Source organism: Spea bombifrons, chromosome 10 (genome assembly GCF_027358695.1).
Source record: "Spea bombifrons isolate aSpeBom1 chromosome 10, aSpeBom1.2.pri, whole genome shotgun sequence".
NCBI classification, from domain to species: domain Eukaryota; kingdom Metazoa; phylum Chordata; class Amphibia; order Anura; family Pelobatidae; genus Spea; species Spea bombifrons.
The window spans coordinates 14870903-14887725 of NC_071096.1; the positions used below are offsets into that span (position 1 = coordinate 14870903).

The 16823-nt window shown below is 39.5% G+C and overlaps 1 protein-coding gene and 1 long non-coding RNA gene across 4 annotated transcripts in view; one reads left to right on the forward strand and one right to left on the reverse strand.

The window, feature by feature from the left end:
- The first annotated feature begins 1912 nt into the window (after positions 1 to 1912).
- LOC128467185 (uncharacterized) lies at positions 1913 to 4378 on the forward strand. Its single transcript, XR_008345695.1, has 2 exons — positions 1913 to 2085; positions 3963 to 4378. It is a non-coding gene; the product is annotated as an uncharacterized LOC128467185 (long non-coding RNA).
- An 831-nt stretch (positions 4379 to 5209) lies between these two features.
- The window catches only part of RASSF7 (Ras association domain family member 7), a 32569-nt gene continuing 20955 nt past the window's right edge, over positions 5210 to 16823 (reverse strand). For 2 of the 3 annotated variants that reach the window (XM_053448720.1, XM_053448721.1), the window contains exons 2-5: positions 12218 to 12405; positions 10409 to 11298; positions 7462 to 7630; positions 5210 to 5565 (exon numbers count right to left, since the gene is read on the reverse strand). In XM_053448720.1, coding sequence (XP_053304695.1) covers positions 5531 to 5565; positions 7462 to 7630; positions 10409 to 11298; positions 12218 to 12320 — 1197 coding nt within the window. In that variant the 5' untranslated portion in view covers positions 12321 to 12405 and the 3' untranslated portion in view covers positions 5210 to 5530. The remainder of the gene's footprint in view (positions 5566 to 7461; positions 7631 to 10408; positions 11299 to 12217; positions 12406 to 16823) is intronic. The other variant, XM_053448722.1, reaches the window with a different exon arrangement.

Here is a 16823-nt window from a genome sequence, read left to right on the forward strand (position 1 = left end):
GCAGTGGTGCAGGGGACCCGTATCCTACTCTCTGATACGCTGAGACAGCCTCCCCTGCCAACACTTCCCACGGGGGGAGTGCCGGCACAGGAAGTTGTCTAAGCACATCACGCAGACGTTCACCGTCTGCACGATGTGCTTTAACAATCTCCCTTGCCGGGAATTCCCATGGGGGGAGTCCCGGCAAGGGAGATTGTTAAAGCACATCGTGCAGACGTGCCGGCAGCAGAGGTTGTTTATCCTCGCATCGCCGCTGCACGTCTGCGCGATGTACGTTAATCTTCCTTGCCGGTACTTCCCACAGCGGAAGTGCCGGCACCGGAGGTTGAATACGCGTTATGCGTAGATGGCCCCGCAAGACCCCATGGAGTCTGCACCGGTAAGTCTGGCAGGGGTGGGACATCTTAGGGACAGAGTGACACCATCATTAAGCTGCCAAAAGCTGCCTGGTAATTCCCCTCATCTCAGTGTACCCAAGTTTGTATCCTTTATGTAGGGCATTATATATATCACTTGAAACCATGATTTCCAAGTTCATTTCCTGTGATTTTGTGATACAGATTTATTCTATTTTCGCGCGCTCTGTATGCACGCCTCTACACCTTCATAACGCCCTCCATCGTCACTCAGCTTCTGGGGTACGTGCGCATTGACACAGTCCTCATGGCAAAACATTTCTTACCACCGGCTTGGACGTTTCCATAGATGTGATGGGTGGGTATTTTTCATACATAAGCTTCATTATTTGTAGACGAGTATTGTATTTACAATGTTATTGTGGATAATATGCTGAGAAGTTAAACAATATCCAAACCGTGTGCTTTTTGCCACGGAGAGGAGATATGCGTTGTAATGATGCCCGCAGTTAATAAAGAACATCCCCTGGGTGCGGTGAGACTTGGTATGCTCCACAAAGTAAGACGTGCAGAAACGAACGCACCGCACCCCATCCAGCAGTGGGGGCGTGGCGCGGGTGGGTGTAAACCGCCCAGTTTGTCTTTGATTGGAAGGATTCTCTCCCAAGCCGTGAATGTAATGTGGCATGCCGAATCTTAATTGGGCTCCAAGGTAAAGTGTCAAAAGGGCGGATGAAGCTGCTGTGGGTGGCAGGTGGTGTGGGCAGGGCTGCTCCAGCTGCAACTTACAGGCTGTTTAATGTTACCCGTTGCAGGAAACTTTTACCTATAATTTCCAAATTTTATACACGTTTTCCGATTCATTGCAGGTGATGCGCGAGCGGAATGTTACACCGGACTTTCTGGGTGAGTGCTTTATTCGTGATGTTTTACCATTGGAACGAGCGGCTCCGTTTATATGCCTGTAGAATGCATTGCAAATCGATGTGTAATTTCCAGCAGTAATTATGCAGAGCCGGACCGAGGCCATCTACTTTGCCTTCCATCATTATTATGTGACGCTCTGCCTACTTTGTCTGCTATTTAATTTAGATTCAAGCATACGTTGTTCTTTAGTCTATTGCTTACCAATGGAACAAAAAGTAGAGTAAAATGCACTAACTGTACATTATAGCTAAGAAACCCCATGTGAACTATAACCGTATCTATTCAAATAAATGACGATCACAAGTATTCGGTGTGCAGTTTAATGCTGGGATCACTTGGGACACATAGAATTTGGTGGCAGATAAGAACTGTTTGGCCCATCTAGTCTGTAAGGACTTAAACCTTGATCAGTGCTTTATCGTCTTAGATTCGGGATAGCTTTATGCCTGTATCACCCATTCAAATTATTTTATTGTATTTGTCTACCTTTTTTAATTTTTTTTATTTTGTCTCATTTATCTCCTGCCCTCCTCTATGTCTATCATCATGTCTCTTCTATTGCGTGTCAAAATATCTGAATGCCATGTATCGTTATTATTCTAATGTATGTATATAATTTTTTTTCTAGAAGGCGAAAACCCAGGTGCAGCCGTCAATATCATTTTTCACCATGTAGCAAAACAACTCCATATTCGGGTAAACGTAGACACGGATCTACGGTCCTATAACGTCTAGCTGTCTATCTATATGTTGCATGCGTGCCCAGCCCCTGCAGAGGAATGCAGGAGTTTCCAAGCTCCAGGTCAGCAAAGTGAAACGAAAGCATTTGCAGATGTTATTAAGCGCTGTCAGGCTACTAGAGAAATTTCCCTGGCATCCATGTCATATATGGTTAGCAACTGATTAATATAAAGTGATTAAAATATACAGCTGTAGGCTAAAAATTAGAATATAAAACGGGGCGATAAAGCACCCAAGGGGTAAAGGTAGGTACAACCTAGTTGTTGTTTAATGGCCAGCACTAATTGCAGTAAACATTTAGTGATAACAAATTTTACCTTGTGATGTGTAGATACCTAAAGTGAATTACATTTAAAATAGTTTGCCTTTTTTTTATTGTGGAAGGGACAGATTCAGTGGTATGCCTCCAGGGTGGATGAAAGCAACTGGTAGGGCTACATTTAACCCCAAAATACCTTAAATCAGTAGCTATGGCAACAGTTTGCGTCATGTGATTTAAGTATATTAAACTGCTTCGGGACCCTAGAGATCAGTATGCTGAAAGCATGATGAGTCCGTGCTAGGCTCGGTTTTGAACCCAGTCATTTTGGGGTATAACATTTGAAGCACATGACTGTGTAGTCTTAATTCTGGCGGTCTGTGTGCCCAATCCATACTGGCAATGCCAATAAATGGGACTTTTGCTAGAGTGGTGGGCTTGTCAGGATAGTCATGCCCAGGAGCTTTGATATATGGGCAAATCTAAGCAATTTGCACCTTGCCTTTTTGAATGTTTCACTATGCAGAATAAAGTGCAGCCACAAGGTGATAGTGGGCATCAACTGTGTTTTTAAACCTCATTTTGTTCTGTAACACTTTGATTCATATTACAGTCCTGAGGTGCGCTGATCAGCAGCTTTATCCAGTTACCTCAAACTCCAGCTCTAGGGTCTGCCCCCCCCTCCCCTCCCCTCCCCGAATAGATAATTCACCCTTTAAATCGCTAATGAAAAAAACACCATGCAACGTATAGAAACGTTTCTATCTAGACCAGGGCTGCAGACCTTTGGACTGAGTGTTTGCCTTTTAGATTATTTAAATAAGCCTCTAGTTTTAAATTGTGTGCTGCGGTAGAGTTGCAAAGTAATGCAAAGTATTTAAGCTCGTGTTACCTCCATCACTGGTGGCCAGTCAACAATCCTAAAAGTGTCTCTGTCATCAACTGATCACAAATCTGCTTTGCACAGTAGAGATTATATATATATATATATATATATATATGTGTGTGTGTCTATTAACCTGTAGTTCTTACTCAGGGAATCTATTTTATGTTTGTTGGACTCCGTGACCTGCACTTAGCTCAGTGCAATATGTAACTTCCAAGCCGTGAGTATGTAAGAAATGTGCTGTAACTTATATGGATTAAAACATGGTGAATGTTTCCTAGCAGCTGGAATTTTAAAGAGTAATGGATTCTAGTGACTAGGGGCCTTGTATCACTTTAGGGACATGGACACCTGAGAATAGCCCCCATCCCCATGATTTGAACAGTGCAGAGTTTTCTGGGCATGCATAATTTAAGGGAATGCACACGTTTGCTTCTAGCGCATTTTGTTTTTTCTGTAGGGGCATAGTTCTTTATAGAACTGTGCAGGCAAATGGTCTACCCTGTGACATACGAGCCTGCTAAATAAGCCAATGTTCAGTCCGTCAACAAGGGGCAATTCAGAACATGGAGGTTTAGGATAAGGGAAAGTACTGTCCTTTAAGGTGATTGCTCCAGCTGGTAAACAGTGGCATGCTATGATTTAGATACACCACAAGCAGAACATTTACACAGCTTAGAAATCTGCACTGATCATGGAATTAACGGTTTATCTCTCTAGAAATGTTTTCTTCTTCAATTACATGGTACAAATACTTGAACAAAGTTGATGTGGATGATCTTCCTGTTTTCAGATGGTGAGCTTGTTACTGTTTTGCAAAAACAAGGCTCCATCTTGGCTACAAAACCAACTCCAGATGCAGGTAAGCCACTGACTAACGCACATTGTGCTGCTCCCATAATGCCACTGTGCGTGTGACAGCGGCTAACCAGCCTTTCGGAACGCAACTGACCGCTTTGCCACATCTACCCCAGTGGCACCACTGAGAAACAGCTTGTGGAAACGGCAAGAAAGTAAGTGGTCACGAACAGCCGATGGTGCCTTCTGCCTCTCTTTAGGGTGAATATCTAAAGTACTCTTGGGTAGACTGATGCATTGGCATACCGGGGTTTAAAATGTTAATCATAGGCCATGTTTTGTAAATTATTTAATTTTGTTTTCACTTGTACTGTCTTTTTCAAATATGAAAATAAAATGTACTGAGAGCAACCTTTTGTGTTACGTTTTTCATATGGAAATTGCCTTAAAAATACTGACCACCAAATCTAGTAATCGTAAGGTATTTTATCTGTAATAAAAGAGACAAAGGATACAAAAATCTACCAATGTTACATGTTTTTGGGGGGACTTTTGCCAAGCTTCTGCTGAAAAATGGTGGACAGTCTGTGCTGTGGTTTTACAGTTGGCTATGGAACACTTATCATGGATTCTTTTGGGGGTAAATTTCTTCAGCTTTCACCTTTCTTCATCTACCTTGACAAAATGGGGTCCCACGAGTGTTTTAAGATTAGCTGTACATATACCAGAGTCTGTCATGCCTAATTTACTGTTTAGAATGTGAGTATAGGAGAACCATGTGGGGTTGGGCACTATTTTACATTTATGGGAGCTAAGAAACATAAGAGTCTCCTGTTCTGAAATTCTGATTCAGTCCCTATCCTTGCAAAGATTACCAGAACTATCTACTGAAATGGACTAGTATCGGAACAAGGAGGAATAATGTAATGTGGGACAGGCATCCTGAGAAGGTAAAGATGGCTGCTCCCATGGTGGGTTTCCAATACAAAGATGCAGATTTTATCCGTGATTTTTTTTCTTCATATTACAATGAGTATAAAGAACTAAGATTTAGTACTATAAGTGATAGATCTGCCAGGTCAATCTTGCCTCTTCTACAAGAGCAGCTAACTAGTGTTGGCCATTCATAAGCTTAGAATGTCAATTAACTGACATTACCAAACACCTTAGCAACTCACAATTTAGCTAAGAGATGTAGCATGATATCTGCATGATTTCCATCTATACACAATGACAAGACACTTATGTAGCTAAATGAATAAGGAACATTTTATTGTTTTTACAATGAATAAAGCAGGGACCATTTAAAGAGGGTTGTGTGTGCTAAGGACCAATGCGTGACATTTCCTTTTTAAAGATTTAAGTGGTTATTACTTTTGGTATTTATATAAAACATATGTTCATAATACAAAATGATATACAATCTTATTTCTATATACATCTTATAATATATATATATATTGACATAAAAAGGCTGCCATTGCATTTATATTTGCAAAGTAAACAATACATATAAATTCTTCAGTGGTTTCGGTTAGTTGAAAGTAGTCCAGGCTTTGCTATCTAGGTCCAAGATGTATCTCTTGAAGACAGAACTGCTGGGGAGAGAAAGAAATACACTTTAATCTGACTGACCACTAGAATTCACACGCAATGAACAGTAACAAGCTCTTAATATTTACATGCAACAGCAACGTATTGTTGTAGCCACTACTATGTGCTTCTTACTGCCAGGCAAGCAGTGGCAGGGATACAGGTATAAGGTGGGCTTAGTGCCCTCAGTGACAGTAGTATGGAGGACAATAAAAATAGTCTCCTAAAGTAAAAGGTGGACATGGGGCAGATGAAGACAAAGTCAGAGAACATGAGAAAGTGATTAAAGGGATATGGCACTGGGGGGGGGATTTTAAATGGACCCAGGCCAGATGCTTTGTACTTGGTCCAAATATATCTGATGGTGGCCTACTTGCAGTTGTTGACTGATCTATTCTGTGCTGTTAATTTTTAAATCGTGGAAAACTGGAGGCCTTTCTAGGGATGGTGGGCTGAGTGAATTACTAAACAATTTCCTCACGGGAAAGACACCACAGTGCTTCTCGGGGGGGGGGGGGGTGCATTATTCCATCAGCAAGATGACGCTTAATGATGCAGGAGAAAACTGCAAAGTAAACGTGTTGCCTGCTAAAATTATTGAAACAAGATGTGCCAGAAATGGAAGCGCATGCACGCATTTATTAAGTGAGAAAAACACTGACATTTGTTCACAGATTTTACTAAAAATAGAAAGTTCAATTAGAATGCTTAAACGTGTCTGCTTTTCCAAATGTGAACAGTTCTTTACCCAGAACCAATTCTTAACAGATGTGGGAAAGCCTGAACTTGATGGCCACATGTCTTTTTTCAGCCTATATAACTATGCATATCTTCAGACGCTTAAAAAAGGGGGGGGGGCTGGGGGTATGGTAAATCTACAGTCGCCTCTTGTGTTGTTGAAGAAGAATGTTGGGAAATAGTCTTAATATAATCACAAGGTGGCCAGATGGTAGCTACAACTCAGTGGGCTGGTTAGGAGATTCCACCCGCCTGCAAAAATGGGTCAGTGTCTAAATTGGGACTGTCACACTTTAAACTGGACACTTTGGAGGTACGCGTTTCACAAGAATGCCGATAGGAGGCAGGAAACATGAAAACATGGCTTCGAAATACTACGTAACACCTGTAAAACTGGCAAAGATTTCAGGCAACAGTTATTGCAGAGTTCTCTGGGGAAAACAAATTTATGTAAGCTTGCTTGCAGGGCTCTCTCCACCGAATGTATCGGTTTGTCTTAGTCTGTCAATTCTAGCCTTGTCATATCCCTTGAACTGATGTATTGTATTAAGCGCTGCGTAAACTGGTGGCGCTATATAAATAAATGATAATAATAATAGTAATTACTGTCCATAAACCGTGGTACCCTACTGTGACAATGACGAAATGAACATACCTGCTTTTTGTTGTGGGGGCTTTTTAAAATACCCCACAAATAGTTTTTTTTTTTTTAAAAAGGAATATTTAGCCATTCCTGATATTCGTATATAGAATAGCTGAGGGAGGGACAGTTTTTTGCTTGTTTTGGGAAGAGGTGAGATTGGTAATCAATTCCCAAACTGGCTTAGATTACAGCTGCAAATAGGTCCTAAAATGAATTAAAATCCTAGTTATCATCCACTGAAACATATCACCATGTCAATACGTTTCCTTTGTGGTTCTACAAGCACCTTTTATTTAATCAGTGTGAGAAGTATTGTATTGTTAAATTGTGGCCGAGGTTTGCTGTAGCCAAGCAGTTTACTCGTCTTAATTCTCTATACCACATTCTAAGTACAGGTGACACCAAGGAAGCAGTTTTGCTGTACATCACCAACTCAATCTCTCCCACAAAAAAAATAAAAATCAGAAGTCATTAGAACCGGACACAGTTTGTAAGAACTTCACACTTCATCTGCTCATACCTTTACTCCTGTAGTGTGCTTCCCATTGAGAATCACTTGGCTCATATAAAGGGTCTTCATCGGGTCTGAACTGACCATTTGTAATTGTGGATCCTGTTTGCAGAATGAACTGCTGGAGGTTGCATTGCCTGATATCTTTATTAAGTTCCTCGAGTTCTTGATTCCTGGCCTGAGAAGAGGAAAAGCAGCGGTGAGATACCAGCGATCCATTCCCACCTATGCTCTGCTATGCTACACATGTAATGAATTAGAGATGGAAAATCTTCTCACCACACGAACTATACATCATAAATGGCCAGCCCTGAAAGAAAATCTGAGTTGGCCCTACATGATTACTTTCAACAGTAAATTAATTTGGGAATGAAACACATTTGCACTGCATAAAATCCATGCATTAAGAAGGGACAGCCTTAACAATTTGCATAAAAGGCTTAGCTGGCCATGCAAAATGGATTGCCAGGTTCATGAAACATATCCGTGCAATCTAAAGGTGTTAGTTTCCATACATTGCTTTATATTATATCCATTAAACTTCCTTTCCAATTTGATGTGAAGATATACAGTTGGCGGGAATGAGGGCTTTACATGCTCATTGTATATTGGCTGTAGACTTGTATTTACTCACACGGTCAATGTTCTTCACACTCAACCTCACATCAGCCTTGGAGGATGCCGATTTAACTAGCTTCACATAACATTTAATGGCACATAAGAACCATTTGGTGCATCTAGTCTGCTCATTCTACCTGACCTAAACACTCACATCTTAATCAGTCCTTGATTTTGCGTAAGACTCAACCTTCCAGTTGCAAACCTCCAGTTCAACTGTATACATTTACACTTAGTTTAGAAAGAAACTGCCACCTAAACATTAACTAAAATGAATTTTTTTGGCAACCTATTACCTGTACTTTTAACTTTTCAATTAGCATCATTGCTTTGAAGATATCTAGATTAAAAAGTAACTTCCTGTCCCCAAGTTTTCTTCCACCAACTTTAAAGGCGTCTGAACAAAAATTAAGCAACAAAAAAAAAAAAAAGGAAAATTCCAGTAACTATAGCGGCTTGATGCTGCCATATTAACTCGGTCCCTTAAGAGATAAGTCAATGTTTCTACTCATCTGATGCAGAGAATGGGGTCACAGAGAAACACTTTTCTTGTCATATCCCTTGAACTGATGTATTGTATTAAGCGCTGCGTAAACTGGTGGCGCTATATAAATAAATGATAATAATATGTTGCAATGCAACATGAGTAATTACTGTCCATAAACCGTGGTACCCTACTGTGACAATGACGAAATGAACATACCTGCTTTTTGTTGTGGGGGCTTTTTAAAAATACCCCACAAATATTTTTTTTTTTAAAAAAGGAATATTTAGCCATTCCTGATTCACGACTAAAAAATGGGAAATAGGTGATAGGGAGTACTGCATCAAGAGGTTCCAGTGAAAGGTTTATGAATAGTTGAATAGGCAGCGCAAAGAAGATATTTTATAGAAAATGTCAAAGTCTGCTAATGGCAACTCAAAATATGAAAGGTGCACAAAAGGTTACTTCTTGAAACAAAAAGGCTACCCCTTGTTTTCCATCAGTAGGCTTAATTCCCAATATTTGATGCTTGAGGCTCCAAGTATACAATTTCACAGTGAAATCTAACAGTTCAGATGTTTGCTTGATTGATATCAGAACAATGCAATAGATAAAGTATCGGAGAACTCCACAGGGCCTATGGGAATTCTGAAAATCAGTAGTTATACTTCACTGTATAATGTGAAGCCGTTTCTTTGAGTGATGCAACGTCATCCTTACTGTCTATAAGAAACCTTGTCCTTTTGGCCACTAATGTCTCTTCATGTTGCACGGTATGCAGTATTATGAGGACAATTTGTAAGGAATCCACTAGAGGGCAGTGATGTGCTTTACAAATGTATGTACAGTATTTAGACTAACCACAAACTCAAGACTTTACAGCTATACAGAACTTTGCAAATAGTTGAAAACATCCCCTTGTATCAATATAACCAACAAAATAAAACACTTATGCCAATATGGACATATCTAAGGCATGCAAGGACACAAGGTATATCACAGTGGTACAGGAGTGTCCAATTTGGTGCGACCACCGTGCTAAAGTTTATTTTGTAATAAAAAATCATTTAATTTATTAATGTGGTGCATTCCTGAGAGGTAAAACAAAAACCATTTGTGGCCCTAAACAAGCTGGATACCACTACTATAGCTTGTGAGAGCATAAAAGTGTCATAATTCTGTGCCAACTCTTGTACTATTAAACAATAAAAATCATTTGTTTGTAGGCATTCAGTTATGGTTTTGGAATAAACTGCCCACTCATGCAAACAAACCTAGTTCTATTCACTGGTTCAGACAGAAAATATGTATTTTATTTAAAAAAAAAAACATTGAGAAACACTACAGCTTATTTACAAAAATATACCAAGTTTTAAAAAATACACAAAATGTACATATATACATACAAACAGGAACAAACACATTTAATGATTTTCAACCGATCCAAACCATAATGGATTAAAAATGTTTTTAATACTGTGTATAGAAAAGTTTACTCATGATACTGTCCTTAAAGCCAATACAAACAAAGGTTGATTTTTCCATCTTAAGAAAGTCCCGCTAGGTTTTAGGGATGCAGCTTTAAAAATTATTATAGTGCTGTGTTCCAACTAGGCCAATTTAAAACTTAAAATCACATAGGTGCTGTTGGAAACATAATTTAAGCCCACAGTTCCATCAGCATAGTCCTAATGAGTCCCATATAAACATTCCTTCAAAAACATTTTATAAGCAGAACTATAGTCCTGCTTATACTATGTTCTCCCATTATACAATATTTAATCTAAATTATGCCATTATATTTTATATCCCTAAACCAAGCCTGGTCCTCCTACATGGAAGCAGCAAGCCTACCTCAAGGTTTCTTTTGGCTTCCTCACAAGCCCTCTCCACATTTGAAAGGTTGATCTCCAGTTGTTGGCCTTGTCCAACCTTGGCTTCCAATTCCTTTCTCATCTTGGCCACCATCTCCTCAAGTTCAGCTTGGCTTGGTTGCCCTACCAACCTTTTGGAGGTTTCTCGCTGGATTTCCAGCTCCAGTGCCTCTGTCCTTTCAGTTAACTCCATTATTTTTTGGGTGTAATCTTCCATTGTGGTCCTCAATTTTCTCATTTTCTCTTGACGCTCTTGTTCTTCTGCCCGCTCTCTCTGTAGCTCATCCATCCAGAATAATTCCTCTCCTAACTCTACTTCATTGTGACGGACCAATCTTTCCATAAAAGCCATCTCATCCTCTTCTTCCCGAGGACCCCCAACCCTGCCCCTCTCCCATGTCTGTATGTCCTTGCCTAAAGAAACATTTTGCATCTCTAGTGCTTTCAGCTGTTCCTGTTGACGGAGTACCATTTTGAACAGTTCCTCTTTGCTGGGTTGCCGGGTATCATCTTTAGCATTTGAACCAGTCTGTGGTTTCTGCCTGTGCTTTGCTAAAAGATCATTAGATCCTATGGGCCCCAAATTAAAGGTCAGTGACTTTTTTGGCTCCTTTGATCTTGCTACCTCTGTTCCAGCTGTTCTTGGATTTATGGGCAAGCTAGACCTAACATAAGTTCTCTCAGGGGGGACTGGAGCTGTGTCAGAAGAGGGACGCTCAGATAAGCTGGGTCCCGTGCGCCTCAATATAAAGTGAACATCATTGGCATATTGTCCACTCTTGGCCAAAAATTCGAGAGGTTTCTCATGAGGTAGAAGTTGCCTTTCTTTGTCCCTTAGTGTTTGAATTAGGACATAACGCCCAGTCTGACCTGAAAAAGAGTATAAAAGAATTATGTATATGATACAGAACTGCTATTGGTTATTTGTAATTTGAGAGCGGAGAGTTGTATTGACCAGTGTTCAGGTTTCCAAGACAGGTGGTCAATGTATAGGTATTATGAATTCTTCAATACAACATAACCTATTGAGCTTTAGCATTTGCTGGGGGCCATACAAAAACGCAGCTTGCAGAACATACACAGCTTTTGCTAACTCATACTTACCCCTTTCTTAGCTTTTTGTAACTGGCTGTTAACATTTAAAGCACATCTAAGGTCTCTAACAGCACAGTTGGCGTTATATTAATATATAAAGATATAAAGCTGCATGGGGCCCCATCAAAGGATGGGCAGAAATGTGTAATTACAATGTGTTACAACCTTATCATTGTGTAACATTTCTTTTGTTAACCCCTTAAGGACAATGGGCGATCCCTAATCCCATTGAAAACAATGCATTTTGAGCACGTACATGTACGGGCTTTGTCATTAAGGGGTTAATGTCCATCAGTATCAGAGACAAAAACAACTCCACCCTAGCCCCAAAACCTTATTACTTTTTGTTTGAATGACTACTTCATGGGCCTGAGTGCAATGTTTTGCATGCTAACATTTTTATTAATTTTATAAAATGAACCAGATCTATTGTAACCTGAAACAGACAGCCTCTATAAAATGATTTTTTTTTAAATAATCCATTTGTGCTAAATGTTTTGTTCAAAAGATGGGCACTTAGAACCTAGAACCATTCCTGGCATCCAGGTATAACATGCACGATTACAGCAGATTATGATTTTATAGATTAAAATGGCATTGCTGACATCCTTGACCAGTATTATGTAGTTGATGCAGTGGATCCGAAGACATCCAGTTGCCATTTGCATAAAACAAAATCACCTAGAATTCTTACCTATAGCCTGAGCAAGTGCAATGACCACATCTTGGCAGGACGTTTGTTCAGACACTCCACAAACGACGCGTTGCACTCCATCCACCCACACTTTCAACTCCATGTTGAATACAAGTGTAAGGGGAACGTGCAGTCAAGTCTGGCTTCAGGTCCTAATATGACCTCATTACCAACTGCAAGTTATATGTCTGTAAAAAGGAAACAAAGACAATGTAGTCATATTCAAAACATACGATTTACAATGTATGGAATGCAAATTAACTTTATAGTAAGAACAACATTTCAAAATTCCATTAATTATAGAAGGAGAGCCATCTTGTCTGTTATTAGCACTATTATGTACCAATAAAAAATTATAATGATAAGGGAACACACTTTCTAATCATACCATAAATCCAAGATACAACCTTGGTAAGTGCTCATGTAGTATATATAATCAAAGCTCTCTTTATCTCCTCTTTACACACTTCTAAACTTGTTCTGGATGAATGGAGTAGCTTTCCAACGGAGGTAGTAGAACCAAAGATAGACAACTTTTTCCAGATCACAAAATTAGTAGGTCTACACGTTTAGTACTACTTGCTATGCAAAAACTGTATGATCGGGATCCAATAGGTATGAATACATTAGGAAAGGAGTTCCCGGCCCCATTGAGTTTAGAGTCAACTACCTGGGTACATTACAAAGGAGATGACCCTCAGAACTGTATTAATCACTTCTGGGGGTAAGAAGCAGTTTTAGTGACACCGAAAACCATTACTCGTCAGAAAGTAATACATTCAGAACTGATCCATCTGTATTTAAACAGGGATTTTAACCATAATGTAGCAGAGACTGTGCTGTTACAACAAAATAACGACATGATCTTCATAAGACACGATCAATTCAATTTGCCCATTTTCCCTGTAATTTGTATAAACCCTAGGCATGGTTAAGTCATGCGAGTTTCAGGTAAGAATATGAAACACATACGTTTAGCAACAACTTATAGGAAAAGAGAGGGAGGGATGTAGATTTCACAGATAAAAAGATGGGAGGACATTCCAGTGAATCAGGCAAGGAAATCCCAAGCATATAAAAAAAAAATCAGTGAAGAGTTATTTTTATCCTGACAGAGATCAAATAAAGATATATTTTTGTATATCTTGCTGGATCATCGTGGAACCACACCATAGACTCATAAGCCACAAGGAAGGAACGCGAGGACAAGGAGGTCACTCTTCCCTATCAGACATGCACCTCATCGCCCTTAATTTGCTGTGGAACTTAAGCTCCGTGTTGCGCTTGGGATACAGGACCCCACTGCACCCACCTAACCTTGCCCTTGGATATGCAATGAAAGCGGGGCAGGGGTAATTTGGGTCAAAAAGAGGGACTGTTCCTCCAGAAGGACACTGGTTTTGTATTTAAGTTTGGCACTCACAGCCACACAAACCTTACAGCACATTGCAAAGGCTACATTCTGTATATATAACAGAACACAGAATCCACGCTGCGCTACTTATGATTTTGTGTCAGGGTCTGGACATTAAAAAGACAGTATCTGGATTGTTTCCAGTGCCAAATGGGCAGACAAGAGATAGTGTGCAAGAAATACAATTTACAGTACATAGAGAAAACCACACTTTATCCCATGACGTTCCCTCCATGCAATTTCCTGCTTTTTAGTAGTTTGTTTTAATGCACAAAAGACAGAACACACACACACACACACACACTTAGCTAATCTGAAGCTCTCGCTTGGTTACTAATTACAATTCTCTTGAGCCTTAGTCCTCAAAAAGCAAATGATGAGTTTACATGTACAGAAATACACAGCGAAGCAGACATGTACACTAGAAAAAGAAAGAGTGGTATATCCAGCCTCGTAATATTTATCGCGTGTATCGCTTGATTGCCTGTAGTCTAGAGGGGGGGGGGGATTTTTTTCTTAACGGCAAGAAATTCACTTTTGAAGTGATCTATGGTGCCAAAGGATATTCGATGGTAGATTTCTGGAATCACTATACAGAGCGATCTCACGTGACATCCAACATATTTTCCTGGTGACAGAGGGATTATTTTTGGAAGCGTGTGAGCAAACAGGTAAAACCAGTGAACCCATATACCTGCAGTATGACAGGGGAGGCATCGTCAGTGAGTGCAGAGTATCACCGATCCCTACGGCAGTTAAATGGCCATCGAGTGAATAACTAAATGAGAGCGGACATTATTCATTTGGGAATGAATCAGACTTTGCGAGGAATGCAAGGACGAGGCGCCAGGAGTTGCTCACCTTGTGATATCACCACAGGAAATGGCGTTGGCACAAACTTAACCGTTTAGTGACCATTGCCCTCTCCCACTAAGCATATAACACGTCACAAAAAGGCTGTATTAAAACCAGACTATATATCGGATAATAAATAGGTCCAGGACAGCTTGTGTTGTACAAATTGTTTTAAGGAAGTCAGCAAGAGGAACTAAAAGGATAATATATGTGTCACTGAACATTATAAACAACACAACAGTTATCTATACATCACATCTATATATCACATCAAAATGCAACAGTCTTAAATTAAAATCTGTGCCCGTGTATGAACATGTTCTCCTAATGCTAGCGCTGTATGTGCAAGAGACCACTGCCAGAAACACCAGTCAATAAGTGCCAACAGGGATCACTAACCTTCTTTCATGGCTGCTCTGGCCAACCCTTAATTAAGACAATAATGCCATCACACCAAAACCTGCTTGGCAACCCTCAGGCTGCAGGTATGAAGGCAAAACGTTAGCATTTCTGGGACAAAAGCACAAAAAGACAGTTGAACGTGCCACAGGACTCATTCACAGAGGTACATACCAAATGACTTTTGGTAGATACCAAATACCTATCACATATACTGAGGTGCTTGTAAGAATGTGGCCAAAGGTTAACACACAGTCAGATCTATCTATTACAGGTGCAATGCACTAAATTTCAAGCCACTCCATCCAACTGCACGCTTTTATGGGAAGGTGGATGATAAGCAAACCTTTAAAGGATATCAACATCATTTGAAAACAAGTCACATTACAAATTATTGTGTGTACATCAAAAAAAAATAAATATATATATATATATATATATATATATATATATATATATATATATATATATATATTGACCTTGTCACAATGTAGCAATGATAAAATAATAGTCTATCGGATATCCTAGTTTAAGCTGACAAGCAGTAATAATACACATAAGTATAAACATTACACATAAATTGTATGATCCATCAAGTTAGAGGCGTTGCATGTAATTCCAACACAGGCACATTTAGATCCACCGGCAGCACTGTTAACGGACTGTTGTATATACAGATCTTTATCCATATCTAGGGCAACATGACCTCCTACGTATTCTGTGCCTTTAAATATAGGCAGAAGAGCTTGCATTTGTGTTATCGATGCACAGATATTACAGAATTACTAGGGCAATGTCATAATACAATGATATATATGATACACATTCACCAGTACTTATACAGGATGTATATATAATGATTTTGTTATTTAAAGTTAAAAACACACTGATGACTATGCCGTGCCAGAGTCATTTGAATATACACGTTCCACCTGCACTAACCAAAGATTCCTGGGATTGTTGTAAGAATGAGTCACCTGTCATATGGCGATCTGTACTTACCTACAATAGGCTTCCTTATTCGGCAGCGCAGGTCAGTAGTTATTCTGCAGAATGCCCAGCGCAGAAGGCAACAGTCAAAGTAATCATTAATAAAAATAAACTAATAAAATAATCCACCGTACCTTTCAGATGGCCATAGCAGAAAGTCAAACACAGATAAAAAAAAAATGCATGAAACTGTTCCTTCCACGGACAGGCGTAAAATGTCCACTCTCAGAGCTCGATTTTATTAAGCCCCCACCCTCACCTTCTGTCCCTCCCAAGTTTCAGGTAAAACGGGAGTAGCTGCTGGACTTGTAAAACCTGCCTCTCAGTTTAGATAAAGGGGGTAAGGATCCTGGACAAAGCAAAATCCTAAATTACCACAACAGCGTTTCACATACGCTATTAGTGAAATTACATACAAGCAAAAACAAATAAAAAATAGTATATATAGTGCCTATGGGGCAACTAGGGTTTTCCAAATTTTACGATTAAACGATTTACGATGTACTAATTCTGGAGTGGTGATTTTTTTTTCCTGCAATACTTTTTTTCTAACCAGAATATACACTTGTTCTAAAACCTACATTTTTTTGACTGACAAGCCTTCTATACCCAATGGTAAGTTGAATCTCGTTGGCCATTATATAGGCCGGAACACTAATAAGCAGATGTAAAACTATTCCAGTTTTACTTATACACACAGAACCACACATTGTATGTGTATATATAATCAATTCCTTTCTTTACACCAAATGCTCCTATATATTTATATTGCAAACAAATAAAAACTTAAAAGTCTTTTATGGAATACATAAAAGACCACTATAATATCACCTAGGTGTTTAACAGATGCGAGTTAAAAGCACGCGTCATAAACTAAGTTTTAATCGTTGGGAAAACAGGGCTGATCACCAAGCCCCGTTTCATTAGCCAATAACTACATGGAAAGGC